At 38.7% G+C, this 15,623-nt stretch overlaps 1 protein-coding gene across 2 annotated transcripts in view; it reads right to left on the bottom strand.

Moving 5' to 3' along the window:
* Positions 1–1,516: 1,516 nt before the first annotated feature.
* Positions 1,517–15,623, bottom strand: part of SNCAIP (synuclein alpha interacting protein) — a 73,664-nt gene continuing 59,557 nt past the window's right edge. The window contains exons 8-11 of one of the 2 annotated variants that reach the window (XM_081293597.1): positions 15,238–15,330; positions 13,617–14,685; positions 12,211–12,281; positions 1,517–3,468 (exon numbers count right to left, since the gene is read on the bottom strand). In XM_081293597.1, the coding sequence (XP_081149723.1) occupies positions 3,384–3,468; positions 12,211–12,281; positions 13,617–14,685; positions 15,238–15,330 (1,318 nt within the window). In that variant the 3' untranslated portion in view covers positions 1,517–3,383. The remainder of the gene's footprint in view (positions 3,469–12,210; positions 12,282–13,616; positions 14,686–15,237; positions 15,331–15,623) is intronic. The other variant, XM_081293596.1, reaches the window with a different exon arrangement.

The raw sequence follows: 15,623 nt of genomic DNA, 5'->3' as shown, positions 1-15,623 counted from the left end.
CATTTTTATGGGGGAGGGGTGGAAATGGTACCGACTCTTGAAATAAATTTCTTATTCTTTTTTTTTAAGAGAGAGTGAGAGAGAAATTTTTAATATTTATTTCTTAGTTTTCGGCAGATATAACATCTTTGTTGGTATGTGGTGCTGAGGATCGAACCCGGGCTGCACGCATACCAGGCGAGCGCGCTACCGCTTGAGCTACATCCCCAGCCCCTAAATTTCTTATTCTTACTTAGCTTTATCAACTGATCTCAGTCTCGAGCATACATTGGACATGGAAGAAAACACCTTAAACCCATTGTGTATCGAGGAAATTAAATATTTTTTTGTATCACAGAAATTGAGTATTTTTATAGTTTTTTTCTCTATCCTATATCATCATGTTGTTTCTGATTCTCCACTTTGGAGAAAATTTTCTCAAAATCTTACTTGAAGATATCCTTTGAGAGTCGCATTCCTACTCCCAACCCATGATGCACATCCAGAACTTTGTTAGGGTCAAAATCTTGATACTAATGTTTAATGAGAATAAATAATGGAAATTCAATCTGTTCAAAGTGGTGATGGTTTGGTGTCTTGTTATCTTTTCTAAGAAACATTCTTAATTTGATGTGTTGAACTTTGGAAATACAAATCTCTTTAGAGACATTAAAGAAGCCAATCTTTAAAAGATGCTGACAGATGTTGTGATTTTTTTTTTTTTAAACACTGGAACTGAGTTTCCCACTCTGCTGCATGTAATTAGGCATGCAGATAGAGCTTTACTCATTTTATTAGCCCAATGGGAGGGAGTTGGGCAGGAGCCACAAAGCTCTACTTACTAAAAGGAATCCCACTCTTTTTATTTAACATGTAAATGTGTTTCAATTCCTATAGAAAAATAAGTTTGTATTTTCATTTTTAAAATGCCACAGAAGACTAAGTTTGTGGTAAGAAAAACCTCATCTCTATCAATTTCAAGTAACCACAATTTATCCATTTCATAAGGAAGTTGGACAGTAAAGATATGTACACGTGTAATTTAATGGTCAGCATTTTTAGTGTCCTAGCAACATCATTATACATAGAAAGCCCTGTATTGCAGTCTGGCCAATTTGAATCTGTTCAACTTTTATATTTTACCTATTTTATTCTTTGCTCTTCTTTACTTAATACTGTAGGGTCTAGGGCTGGGATTGTGGCTCAGCAGTAGAGTGCTTGCCTAGCACGTGTAAGGCCCTGAGTTCAATCCTCAGCACCACATAAAACTAAATAAATAAAGATATTGTGTCCAGCTACAACTAAAAAAATATTTTAAAAAATACTGTGGGGTCTATCTAATATGTTATTGGCATCAAACAGTTGAATTGTCAGGTAATGTCTTTTAAACCCTTAGAATTTTCTTTGCTATGTTTAATTGATCCATCTGTCTTACTTAGACAATCTCTGTAGAGTGCCCAGATCCCTTCATCTTTCACTTCCAAGAACACAGTTTCAGAACCAAACTGGGACCTCCTGGGGACAGAGTGAGCACTATTTGGGTCCCATCTGGGCCCAGTCCTAAAAGTCACCATTATGTGACTCATGTCACCTCTGAACCAAGCAAAAACCACAGGAAATGCTATGGGCTTGCCACATATTCTCTTATTAGAATCTCAAGCAACAGGACAGAACCATGAAATATGAGGATCAATCAAAGAGGGTAGATGAAGCCAAAGGACCAAAATCTGAGACATGGTCCCTTATTTGAGAACAAGACTGTGAGAAACGCAGAAGTACACATGGCACCAGGCTCTAATAGCAGGAATTTACAGGGCCCAAACAAGGACAGAGCCAGCTGGCTAAAATCCATAGACATGTTGCTCTCTAAGTTGGAAGGAAACTACCTCCTAGATGTGTATGTAGGCCAATCTTGCCCTTTTCCAGGTTTCTTGAGGAGGCCCTGTCCCCAGTCCAAGACTGAAGAGTCCTCTGGAAGTAGAGCCAACTCCAGAACTCATGCTCCTGTGTATTAGTCAATGCTCTAATGAGACAGCATACTGTAGAACGGACAGGATAATGAAGTGGGCTCATGAGCAAAATCGTACCAAAGCCTAGCTATGCTATTTACTAGAAGTGTTACATTGGACACAGGACTTAAACTTGCTTAAGTTTAATTTTCAAATCTATAAAATGCAAGTAGTGGCATCATCACATAATAGTATTTGGTACATCAAAGGCACTCAAATATTAAAACCTTCTTTCATACCTCACTGCATCTCATCAACCCCAGGCTGATCCACACAGGGAAGATTGCCTCTGGATTCAGTCTGCTCTGCATACCAGGTTGCAAAATGGTCCACATGAGACTACCTAACATTGCTAGCACACTGTGCTCCCTCCTACTGGTAAGAATACATTCTACTTTCAAACTAAAACTTGTCAGACCTCTTATAGGCCATGCCAATGCTTTGAAAATAAGACTCTTGAAGTTTCAACAGAAATACATTTTTACATGATAAGATGAAACCTTCTGGAACTTACTGCTTACATGGATTGAAAGAGCTGCATCAACAATAAGCCTCTTATGAACTGGGGCTCCACACTGTCTCCTAAAGGGATTAGATAAGGCTTATAATGTGTTGGAAGCAAAAGAAAAAAGTGACCCAAGAAGGGACTAAATCCTTGGTTGTCATTTGTATTTTCCCATGTCAGCGCCAAGATCTGGGAAAGCAGAAGGATTGGCTTACTTTACTTGTCGGATCCTTTAGTATTTAATGAAATATAGAATGTTTTATTTGACCCCTATGGGAAAACAGTTAAACCGAGCAGTTTGTTCTTGAAATCAAATATCAGCAATCAAAATACTTTCAAAGTCCCTTAGAAATCAGAACATCACAGATTTATTAGAAAGTTGGTGCCCCAAGCTTATAGGTGGCTGTTAACATTGTTTTTTTTTTTTTAATTTCCTTTATACAAAAAGTAGAAATGACAGAAAAAACACTCATGACAGAAAACAATACCACTGACCTGGTCTCATTGAGGAACAGAGCCAACACTGCCCATGTTAAAGGAGAAGGGAAGTTCAACCAACATTAGCAAATACTCATGCAACTGTTGAAATCCAAGACGGTGTCAGTGGCTTGGTGAATGTCCTGTGCACGGGGTGCCAATCCAACGTTAAAAACATACATACATTAAAAACAGTCATGCTTTTAAACAGCATCTTGTGAAAAACAAGATATATATATACAGATATCACCCAAAAATGTATATGACATAGTCTAATATAAATTTAAGGCATCCTGATATTCTGTTTTTCGGCTGGTGAGGCATTGTTCTTGTGGTTCTGTTTCCACAGAGGATAGTCCAGTAATTTCCAACGGTGTCCAAAGGGCATCAGTGAGAGAAAATAGAAAAGGGCTTTACAAAAAGAGTTCTTTTGACTCTGGCTCATCAATGTGCTTTATGCTGTAAGATTTCTTCATTGTTCTATTGATGTCATTATGTCTAAATAGAAAAGAAACCACAGGCCAAAATTAGATAAAACTGTGGTCCAGTTACAAGACAATGCCACTGAACAGTTCACCAAAAATTAAAATTATCCACACACAAACCACAATTGAAGAACACTTCATTCCAAAAGGCAAATTATTTTCTTTTCATATATACCACTCTTTCAACAATAAAAGCAAGAGTCATGTCACAACACATACTTGCTGAGCACATTTGCATTTGGCTCCAGAGTAATTTCTCAATCACACTGATTGGAATCCAGGCATCCTATAGTCAAGAGGATTTTATCAGATCAAACGAGATAGAACAGTACTGATGGCTGAATGGAGGCAAGAGATTTTCATACTTGATTAAAACAAGATCTCTGGTGACACATTTTATTTTCTAGTTAGTTTAAGGAAAAATGCTTTTTATTTGGGTAAGTGATTACTAATTAGCATATTGAAAAACCATAAGTAGGTAAATCTATGAGAAAATAAGGCAAATAGGGAGTGATAAGACTGTTTTCCCCTCTATACATGATACCTCCCAAGTACATGATACCTCCCCCAAGTACAGGCTGGGGTTGTGGCTCAGTGGTAGAGCACTTGCCTGGCAAGTATGAGGCACTGGGTTCAATTCTCAGCACCACATAAAAATAAATAAATAAAATAAAGGTATGGTGTCCACCTACAACTAAAAAACAAAAACAAAAACAAACTCAAGGCATGGAATAGCCTTGATTTTTAAATGAATTATCCTCTGAATAAGGTTCATTCATTTTTTATTTGAGTTAAAAAGCTTTCAGAGAGAACCTACCTCCTTATGGTGGGAAAGCCTATACACCACTAAATTCCTGGGCGTTGCTACATAAGAGAAGACCAAACTGTTTCTGGTAATGGTTCTCCCTGACATGAGAACATGCTGGGATGCAGAGAGCCCCAATTGTGGTTTTCTGACCTCAAAATCTTGCTTGCTTACTACTATGGCTTGGATATGGTATGCAGGTTCATGTGTTGAACTTTAATCCCAGTTGTGAGTTATCAAGAGGATGGAAATAATTCAACTCTGATACTTAGAAATGGGGATTTGGGGAGGTAATTAAGATTAAATAAGGTCATTAGGGTGGAGCCCCCATGATTCAGTGCTGACGGTTTTATAAGAAGAGGAGAACCAGAGGATATTTATATCTGTGTTCCCTAATTTCCACCATGTGATGCCCTGCACCACTTTGGCACTCTACCAGCAAGAAAGTCATCACTAGATGTGACCCATCAAAATCAGATGTCCAGAAACATGAGCCAAAATAAGCCTGTTTTCTTTATAAAGTTACTAAGCTCCAGATATTTTGTAATAGTAATGCAAAACAGACTAATATGCCACTTAGCTTATTCACAATGTTCTATAAGCATTTGATCATCATCATGGGAAAGTTATAATTCTTATTTCTATTTATTCCTCTGAATAAAACTTCAGAGAATTATCAGTGTGCAAGTAAAGAAAAGGAAAAAAGTCAAAATAAAAACTTAATTTTTCAAAAGATGCTCTAGGGACTTCTAATTAAGCATGATAGATTAAATGCACATATTTATTACCTTTCTTGCAAACTAATACTTAAATTTAAATAAGTAAAATTTAAAAAGACATAAGCCTATATGAATAAGGGAAATGAGAGGAAAAAAAGATAAGAGACAAAATATCTATATTTCAGAAATGAGGTGAATGGATATTTGGAACTAACAGAAAAGAAAAAGCAGAAACCTGGGCCTGTCATCAGGGAACCCAACAAACTGATTTGCAGTTCAAGATGCAGCAATTAGAAACAAAACATGCTGCTGAAGATGCTAGTAATTATGTAAAAGAATGGCAAGTTCTCTCTCTAATACATAAAGATCTCCAACATGTTACCTGAAAAAAAGTAAAAAGCAAAACTGTATATGGTAAGCTACTTTTATTGTAAAAAAAGAAGACAGAATACACATTGTATTTGTTTATAAAAATTTAAGTAAGATTTGTACATATAATGCTATAAAAAAGTAACCAAGATAAAACCAATAAAATGTTATTGGAAATTAACACTATCACTGCAGAAGTTAAAAAAAAAATTGGAAGGGAAATTTCAGTAAATGTCCTAGAAATTAGAACTAGAAAAAACCAAAGTATGGATAAAGATAGATTAGAAAATGTGAGGATCAATCTGGTATATCCCACATTTTAGAATATTAGGATTTCCAGAAAGAAAGAACAGAGCAAATGGAGAAGACAAAAATTTCAAAGAAATTTTATAAGACATTTTGCAGAGTTGAAGCACATAGGGTTCCAGATTGGAAAATACCTGCTGTGTGCCCATGGCCCAGGAATGAAAGCAGATGCATATCACAGCAAAGCAAGAAGAAATCAAAATAGTGAGGATAAAGAGAAAATCACAAAAACCTCTAAGAGATTAGTGATCAGAGAGGAATGGAAGTTCTCCAAAGGCACATTGGAAGCAAAAGAAAATGAAATAATGTGTCAAGAATCTGAGAGAAAATAATATACAATTATATAATATTCTATACCCAACCAAACATGCCTAATCTAGTAAATCGAGATATATTCAAATATGTAAATTCTCAAGAAATTTAGCATTTATTCATCTTCTTAAGATGGGAAAGTGTATTTACTAAACCACAAGAATAACCTCTCCCCTCAAAAAGAGGAAAAGTCAGATGCAGCAAATAGAGTCTACACAGGAGAGAAGTAGAAGCAAAAGGAATTCCTAGATGACACAGTTGGGAGGATCCAGGATGACAGCTGTGTGGCAGTGCCAGAATGCAACTGCAGAATCAGGCAGTAACACAGAGGAGGGATCCACGAACAGACACAGTGAGAGACACCAGAGTTTTCTGAAAGCAATGAAAGATGGCTTTTGTCTCAAGCAAAGTGTTTAGAAATATATGTGTATTAAGAATTGTACGGGCTGGGGATGTGGCTCAAGCGGTAGCACGCTCGCCTGGCATGCATGCAGTGCTGGGTTCAATCCTCAGCACCACATACAAAATACAAAATAAAAAGATGTTGTGTCCACTGAAAATTAAAAATAAATATTAAAAAATTCTCTCTCATTAAAAAAAAGAACTGTAATGCAAAAAAATGTACATGTATAATGGTATAAATTGACGTGAACATACTTTATCTACAGATATATGAAAAATTATGCTCTATATGTGTAATGAGGATTGTAATGCATTCTACTGTTATCATGTATTTAAAAAAATAATAAAATCAATTAAAAAATGAATTGTAAAATAAGGGATCAAAATTATTTCTAGGGAAAACATAAAATTACATAAGAAAGAATATGTAACATAGTATATAACATGGATCTTTTGTGATTAATATTTGTGGAGCCATAATCATAGTAAATGCTGAATACTGATTTAACCCCAATATGTAACTTTAATAATGGCGGAAGAGAGGAAGTGAATGTGTGGGGAGGTGACGAGAGTTGGATGCTAAGACAAATTTGGTTCATTGGTAAGAATATGGACTTTGGAGCCAGGCTGATTAAATTCAAACCCCGGTTCCACAATTTATAATCATTGTTACTGTGGAATCTCAGGCAAGATACGTAATCATCTGTGCCTGTTTCTAATATGTAAAATTTGGATAATAATATTATCTGCCACATAGGGTCACTGTGAAGATTAAGTCAGTATATGTATGTAAAGCATCTGGAATATTCTCTAGGATATTTTACTTTTATCTTATTTTTGCAGTGCTTGGGATCGAACCCATGGCCTCACGCTACCTAAGCAAGCACTCTGTCATTGAGATATATTCCCAGCTCTTCTCTAGGATATTTTAAGTGCTGTCATTATTTTTACTTTCTATGGTAGGATGCCAGTTTATAATAGGGATAACATATGAAATTAAAAATTCATAAGGATGTTTTAGAAAATAATACTAGAGAAAATATCTGAAGGGAAAGTGGTTGATTCAGAGGAGTAGAAATAGAGAATGGGGTGATTTGAGCACAAGGAACAGTAAATTTTTGTTATAATGCTACTATTATTATTATATGTATTATTATATCTACATCATCCTGATAAAAATAAAATTAAAAGGTTTTTAAAAGAAGGCTTAGGTTGTAGTCTAAAGATAATAAAGTTTATTTAGACTTTGATGGAAAACTTCTGCTTTAAAATGGGGTGTTGTATTCAAAATCCCCCAAAGAATACTCTTTTTGCAGAACAAAACCCAGCATGATTAGAGTTGAATCTAGACCAAGTAAAATGCTATCCTGAGACATTTATATGAATAATACAATAATAATTCAGTTCTCCCCAAACCCTTCAATTATGTAGTCCTGAATCACCAGTATTCAAAGGAACAAAAAGTATTTGGGTAATTCTGGCACAAATCACTCAGATAATTTGCTGCTCCTTGATTTCATTTTTGGATATGAAATCACATACTGAGTGACCAAAATTGGAAAGGAGAAAAAGCTTACATTTAAATATCAGTTTTGCAAGTAATCGAGTATGCTGACTCATCTAGGCACAGATTCCATATTTCCACAGCTCATGGAGACCAGACACAAGCTGACAGGATCAGTGTGAAATGGTCCACAGCATGCAACACATCTCCACTGATGATAACAGAGAATGGGATTTTTGTTATCTTCCTTAAAGCTTTACTGAGAGCACAACTGTACATTTCACCTACTAAAAAACTGGGGTTCTGGTTTAAAGTTTGAAAACTTGCACTTGAAATGCTCAAACTAAAACTCACTTTGGGAAGAGCAACTTGTGACCCCAAAGGGTTAATACAGACAATGCTTTCTTCTATGAGATAGACTTCAGTATTTTTCCTCTCATTTCTCTTTTCCTTTCCCTGCCTCTGTTTTCTTTCCCTACCTCTGCTTCTCTGCAAATATTTATGAAGTCCCTCCCATGTGCCAGGCACCAAGCTAGACACTGGGAGAAGCCAGGGAGGTACAATGGAGCCATCAAGGAGCACTGCTTTCAGTAGTATTCTTACTGCTCTTCTCCCTTTAACACAGCTTACCATGCTTTAATTGTATCCTACTTTAATTCTCTCTTGAGAGTTCAGAAATCATGCCTCATTCTGGTATCGCAAAATGTGTGGCTCGGTGCTAAAGATGCTGTTGAAATGAATGGCCAGGCAAACCAGGGATGTGGCATCCAGGAAAGTTTCTACCTCTGTGCTCTGATCTCAGTGTAGCAAGGAAAAGCCCAATGACTGGCTGGGGCAGTGATGCTTGGCAAAGGCACTAGGAGGTGTCCAGCTAGAGTCTCTATTTGGTTTTCTTAAATCTCCACCAACCAACCACTTCTTTGACTTAAAAGAGTTTTAGACAGACTCTGCTCTTTTAATGTACAAAGATGCCCCTAATGGTGGCAGACATGTAGTGTGAATATGACATGAGTGGAATATCTCTCCCCTTTGGTATGATGTAATTCACAACTGGACCTTTGGGGAGTGAGAAAGGGAGGGTGGAAATGAAGAAAGGAGTTGTTTCTTCTTAGGTTTTCTGATTGTCATTAAACCAGAACTAGCATGATGAAAGAATGTCCTGGTGGGATGAGTTTGATTTCCAAGGCAGGTTCCCCCTCTGCACCCTCTATGGGGCACAGCAGATGACCACTGTCATAGCAGATGTCACATCATCATGGGCTTAACAGTGAAGTGGCTTTTGAATAACCTTTTAATCTATGCAAAATATTTGATGTTAGCTCTTGGCTCTGCCTATATAATTCCCAGTGTGACTAATTCCTTGGCAGTACAATCCACACTAATGGCGTTTATTGCTTAAATGTCTTTTTAAGGAGTCTCCCCTAATGCTGGAGCTAGGATCAGGGTTTCCTCAGGAGGCTGAGCCACCATGGTCAGAGAAGGTGTCACTGGCTGTGGCCAGAGAATACCACCTTCTGCCTATTGGTAACTGGAATCAACATGCACTTCAGTGTTAGGGATCTCAGACAGACTTAAACTCTGGGAAAAAAAAAAATGTTTCATTGGCATTTTAAGACCGGTAATTGCAAAAATTCCCTTTGAGTTGTAATAATGCAAAACAAACGTATCTTTCATAAGAAAATGTAAAGATAAATCTGCTTGTTATAAACCAACTCATCCTCTGCAGTTGAAACACACTAGGAAAGCTGTTGAAAGCAATAAGGTTGAATCTAATTTTAAAGGGCATTGAAAAGAAATTTAGATTCTTTGCTATCAAACTGTGACCAATTTAGAAAAACAAATAGCAAACAGAACTCCCTTACAGAGATGACACTCTTTAAAAATGTTCTATTTATTGCTCTTATTTTTCCTTTACTAGGAAAAATAAAAATTTCTTAGGAACTGAAATGAGATTTCATATATCTCTGGAATTGAGATCCATTGCTCCACTCTTCCCCAGGCCTCTGCTGACAAGACAGTGACTTTTAGGTAATTCCTGTGACCTAAGAGGAACCATCTGGTCTTCAAGTAATTCCGGAGCCAAGAATTGAGGCTGTTGATAAATACATGGGGCTCCTTTCTTCTTGCAGTTGGGTCCCACTGGTGAAACGAGGGAGGCACTAGAGTCAATTAGGTATTTTTCATGCCAGCATTTTACTCTAATCTTAATTTCTCCAAGGACTCTTTATTTGAAATAGAGAGACCTGTCCTTGATTTATCTAAGGAATGAATCCGGCCAGTTCTCTCCACCTGTGTGTGATTATAAGTGAATCAGTGAAACATTTTCTCTGCAATATGAAAAACACTAGTGTCTCCTTTTTATGGAAACACATGACAAATTAAAACTATGATAAATTGTAGGTTAATTTATAGGTTAGGGAGGAGAAGGGGTCAGGATACTTATTTAATACATTATTTTTACTTCTGGGTTTCTAAGTGGTTAGTGCTGAAATCAAACTTTGCTAATACATAAAGCCAGAGAATCTGGAGTGTTCAGAACTGAGCCATTGGAGGGATGGTTCCTTAAGCTGAGTGGGAAAGTGCTAACCTAGTGTCAGATATCCGAGTAGCCCCATAACCTCATTTTGTGCTCTGATTTTGTAATCCTATTATAGCAAATTTCTCAGCTTTGTTCCTTTGCTTGTAAAAAGACAGGAAGGAATATTTCTGGCAGAAGAATCTATTGTGATACTAATTGTCTTGTTCCCAGTGCTGTAGAAGCCTGGAAGAAATGAGAGGTATTCATTTTCCTTCCTGCTCCCAGGGAATTTGCCAAGTGTGCTTCCTTTCCTGGGGGTGTTGCCAGTGACTTCTGATTAAGGACAAAAGAGAATTTCCCAGGCAGCAGAAGACACATTCAACCCAACATGGGGACAGAGAAGGATATAAGTGTGGGGAAACTATATTGAAAGAAATATAAGTGGGTTACTCCCTGTGTCTGGGAGGGGAGTATTTCTTCCTCTTCCCTTTCTACCGCAGGCCTTTGACTCTCAGCCCTGGCCAAGATTCTCTGCCCTAGGATGGCTGGAAGCAGTCTAGGTACCTGCCTTCAGGCCACATGTGAGTGGTACCCAAGCAGACCACGGGTGACCAGCAAACACTGAACCTCCAAGGCTCTTACTTCAGTTTACTAATTCATAAGACCTTTAGGGCACCCCCTCGCACAACTGAGATTTAATCTCCCTCTAGCCTGAGTACAGACTTAGAGCAGATGAAAGCTGATTTAGAGATGGGAAAAAAAAGAGAGTTACTTTCTTGCACTTTAGTATACTGAACTAAAATCCACATGAATAATAAATTCTCTCTCTCTCCTATCTCCCTCTCCTCCTCCTCCTCCTCCTCCTTCTTCTTATCTCTCTCTCTCTCTCTCTCTCTCTCTCTCTCTCTCTCTCACACACACACACACACACACACACACACACACACACCCCACATACATTCTTTGGAGAATTTTGGAAGAGTGCTGAATGGCATGTCATGGTTTAATTATTTACATGATTTAAAAGCAACAGAGTCCTTTTAAAAATGGGTTTGGGGAATTAACTTTACTCAAATAAACCAGTCAAAAGACACTGAGCTCATTAGCTCCCCTTGGGCTGCTCACTTTTTGCTCCTCCACTCTCCTGGTTAGGAAATTGTGCATACTCCCAGCACGGGGATGAACATCATGCTGCAGAAGGACTCTGCCCAAGGAGGTACCCCAGTCACTGGGGACCCAATCTTCTCTCTTTCATGTTCAGAGCCCATGCATTTTGTATTGGTTACTAATTCTGGGAAATTGTTTTATTGGTGGGCTTCTGGATAGAGATTGTGGTTCAAAATGCTAAGCTAGAGAAGTTTCAGCCTGGCAAGGCTTGCTTCTCCCAAGATTAGCAGGATGGTGATGAAAGGAGCTTTCCATCTATAGTCAGCCCTGAAATAAAACTCCAGCTCTGTTTCAAAGTTCTGATTCTGATTGGAGACTGACTCCTTCTACCCACGACAGGAAATTTAATTTCAATACTTACTTGGTACTTGACTCCATTAAAACAAAGACTAGAAGCCAAAGTCAACTAAGAAACACAGCAAGTTTGTGAAATGAGTAGATTTTCTGATTGATGCTGGAACACAGCCCTTCTAACAGATACTAGCTACCTAAGTCCTAGTTACCGTCTGCACCTGCTTCTATTTTGGGGGCAGAGTTGCAACTTTCTTCTTCCTTGGTGTCATGCCCTGCTGAAAGGTTCTACAGGTCCATAATTTCAAAGCTCATGCACTTCAAAGGAAAGCCATGGCAATGCTGCACAATGCACCACGTACCGTGCATAGTTACGCAGATGCTCTTCAATCAGCCTGTTAGAGGAAAGATGGATGCAGCTGCTGTACATCTCCTAGAGAGGTGCAATTAAAATCATCTGAAAACATGCAACAAGCTTAGCACATGCACAGCCCCAGTAACACGAAGCATGCTGGAGACAGGACAGAGGACAATAGCCGGGGAAACACTTTAGAGAGTAAGGAAACTATGCAGAGGATTCTCCATTTTCTACTGATTAAGAGAATCTATTAAGTTATTTGGAAAAGTTTTATTTGAACAATTTAAATTTTGACATATTTAAAACCCAAGAGGTCTGGTGTCTGGGCCATGAGTGTGCCTTTTCTAGATGGAACAATCACATGCTAAAATCCAGCATAACAAGGGCAATTTACAAAAAGAAATTGGTATATAATATGAAAATTGTTATTCAATCAATGGATTGGCTCAATCCATCGATTGATTTGGTAGCACAGAAAGAATGGGGACAGTTCTTAAGACTTTGGTGTGATTAGGATTTTACCATTATTGCCAAAAATATGTTATGAAGATCTGACACTCCGCTGGATATCTAGAATCTAGATAGAATGTGGATGATCTTGGTCATTCTTTTCCACCGAGAGTTGTGCATTTTGGTTGCTCTGCTGTATTTTGATGGTGTGGCAAACACAGAGCATGTAGAAAACATTGTCTAAAAAGACGTTGAAATCTCCGATTCACTGGATGCAAATCACAAATTATCATGCATGGGTTTCCAATAAAAGCAATTATCAGATGTAGTTTATGGCACACTCTGCCATCCCCTGTGTACTGGCAACACTTCAGACTCCTGCAGCCTCCAATCAACACTTAGGGGTCTGTGTTTTAAAAATGCCAGTGTGGAGGCCCCCATGGTGTATTCATTTCAAAGGTCATTCCAAAGTTGAGCAGTTGAAAGTCTTATAAATAGAGTTTCTATTTATGTGCCTTTTAATTGGGCTTGAGAATAAACTATCCAGTCACAGGGAAAGAACAAGCTCTTCCTGAGGCAGAATCAGTGCCAACAAAGGACCTGGTTTTACATCAACTGGAGGTTTCATCTTATAGAAATGCCTCCAAGATTAGGACCCCTACCATCCAAAGGTCAAGACATTGAGGGAAATCAAGAGACCAGAATATAATCTCTTGAGATTTATTTACCTAGCTGTCTGGCTGTCTCTCCCTCCCTCCCCCACTCTCTTTCTCTTTCAAAGGCAGAGCAAGGGGTATATGTACTCTCACATGATATGTTTCATTAGAAACATGGGTTTGGCTTTAGGAGTTTTTCTGGGGATTCCCTCAGAGTGGTATAGGTCAGCAATCTGTAGGGCCAGGAACAATTGAACCAATTTTAGGGCAAAAAAAAAAATTATATTCTCCAAAGAGCACTCACTGCCTTATTCTTTCCTTTGCTAGCAGAACTCGCAGGGTTTCCCTTGGCATCTGTCATCTTCCTTCCAAGTGAGGTTAAGGGCAACGTAGAGGTCTTCAGCTGGGTGGCTGCCTGATAGTTGTTGTTATTGTTCTGGTTGCCACTCAGCGTCTCCATGATGGACCGAAAGGTTCCAAAAGGCCTTTTCAGTTGTTCCCCTGATTCACTACTTGTGGGGGTCCGCTGGAGGGTCCTGCCCTTATCTTTGTCTTTTTCTCCATTCAGTTCGAGGTTAGTTTGCTCCATCTGCACCACAGGCTCCTCAAAGGTAACTCTGAGTTTCAAGTTCTGAGATGTCCGGCGTTTGGAAGAGGGAGACTTGAGGGCGCTCTTGGGACTCATGGCGACCTTCTGGGCCGCAGTGCTGTCAGGGCTGCACTGAGTGGGCTCTCCAGAAGGCTGGCTTGGAGGAGTGTTCCCCGAGACTGGACACTGGGGTTCCAAGTCTGGTTCGCTACTCTCTGAGGTGGGAGATGGGCTATGGCCCTCTAGGGATTTAGAGGCCTTGGTACTAAAAGGAAACCTGCGTCCTGATGCCAAGGAGTGCTTCTTTATCATCAGGTGTAAGCTTTCTGCGCTGTCTATACTCTCCACGCTCTCCACAATGGGCTGCGGCCGGGGCCTGTCAGCCTTTCGCACAGGGGTGTTCTTGGGGTCCTCAGAGTTGTTGGAGTCTGTGTCAGACTCACTCAGTGACCTCTGCATCAGCTGCCTCAGCCTGGCTAACTTGAGTTCCCTCTTCTCTAGAGGAATCTTTTTCAAGTTTCTAGAGGACGTCTGAGCATCCTGGAATTCCAAAGACAGCTTCTCTTGGGTACAAACGTTCTCTGAGATCTCTTTTCCCAGTAACTGGCGCAGGATTTTATCAGAATCTTCGTCTTTTGCTTTGGCCCTAGCTCGGCTGGATGCTGACAGGTTTCCAAGGACCTGAATCCCTTCTTGGACTCCTGGTTTGCTTTTGGCTGTAGACTCATCTTCAGCGTCGGAAGATTTCCACTGGGATGTTCTGGAAGCTGGTGAGGAGGGTGAGCTGAAAAGTGAATGTAGGACATACGACATGACTTCTTACTGGGCTAAGTAAAGTGACCTCAGCAATTTAAATTTTGACATATTTAATTTTGAATTTACATATAAACGAGAAAGCAGTTAAAGAATGATCACTTAATGACTTCTCAAAGCAATCTGCAAATACTCCATAGTTGCAAGTGTAGCTAAAGTACAGCGTGCCTTTTACCTTAAGGCTACCAAATTTACCTGTTTTACTGTTTACACATAATTTTGCATATTTTTTCCAAATTAATTCAATTTCCCACAACCTTACTAACCTAAATATCCTTATTCCTGGTTTCATAGGTCAAGAAATGAAAGAGACAGAGTAGATGAATTTGTTTATAGTTGTAGAACAAAACACAGAGCAGGATCTGAGTTCAGGCCTTTGGACCCTAGGTTCATTGACTATTTCACTGTGACATCTTATTTTTTTGTTCCTGTTTATAAGAATAAAATGTTTTCTGAAATCTAGAAGAAGGTTCAGGCATTTAAGATATTTAAGAACTCCTTACACCAGTGTGTCTGGTCTTACCTGGGTGAGGAAGGGAGAGACTTGCCCTCTGATTTCTGGGCTTCTAGAAGTTGCTGGAGTTGGTTCTGCAGTGTGACTCGCTCCATTGTCTGTCTGCAGAAGACAAACAAACATGGCTCCTGCTGTAAACTAGGATGCATAAGATTTTTCAGTGATTTGAAATAAGTTACACTAAATTAAAAAGCCTTTAAAAAGTACATAATCTTTATCCTCAGAGTTTAGAAATTTTCCTAAGAAAAGGATGCTTATTATGCACATTAGTGAAAAAACTGTAGCCTAAATGCTCATCTGTAAGACTAAGAAAATCAATTAAAATTACTTCTAATAATGTCAGCTATTAAAATGATAACATATTTGACTATGTATGGGCATTCAGAAGGTTTGTC

The sequence above is a fragment of the Spermophilus citellus genome, assembly GCF_964194105.1.
Source record: "Spermophilus citellus genome assembly, chromosome: 1".
NCBI lineage: Eukaryota > Metazoa > Chordata > Mammalia > Rodentia > Sciuridae > Spermophilus > Spermophilus citellus.
Note: the sequence above shows the minus strand (reverse complement) of the source record. Positions and strands in the feature narration are given on the sequence as shown.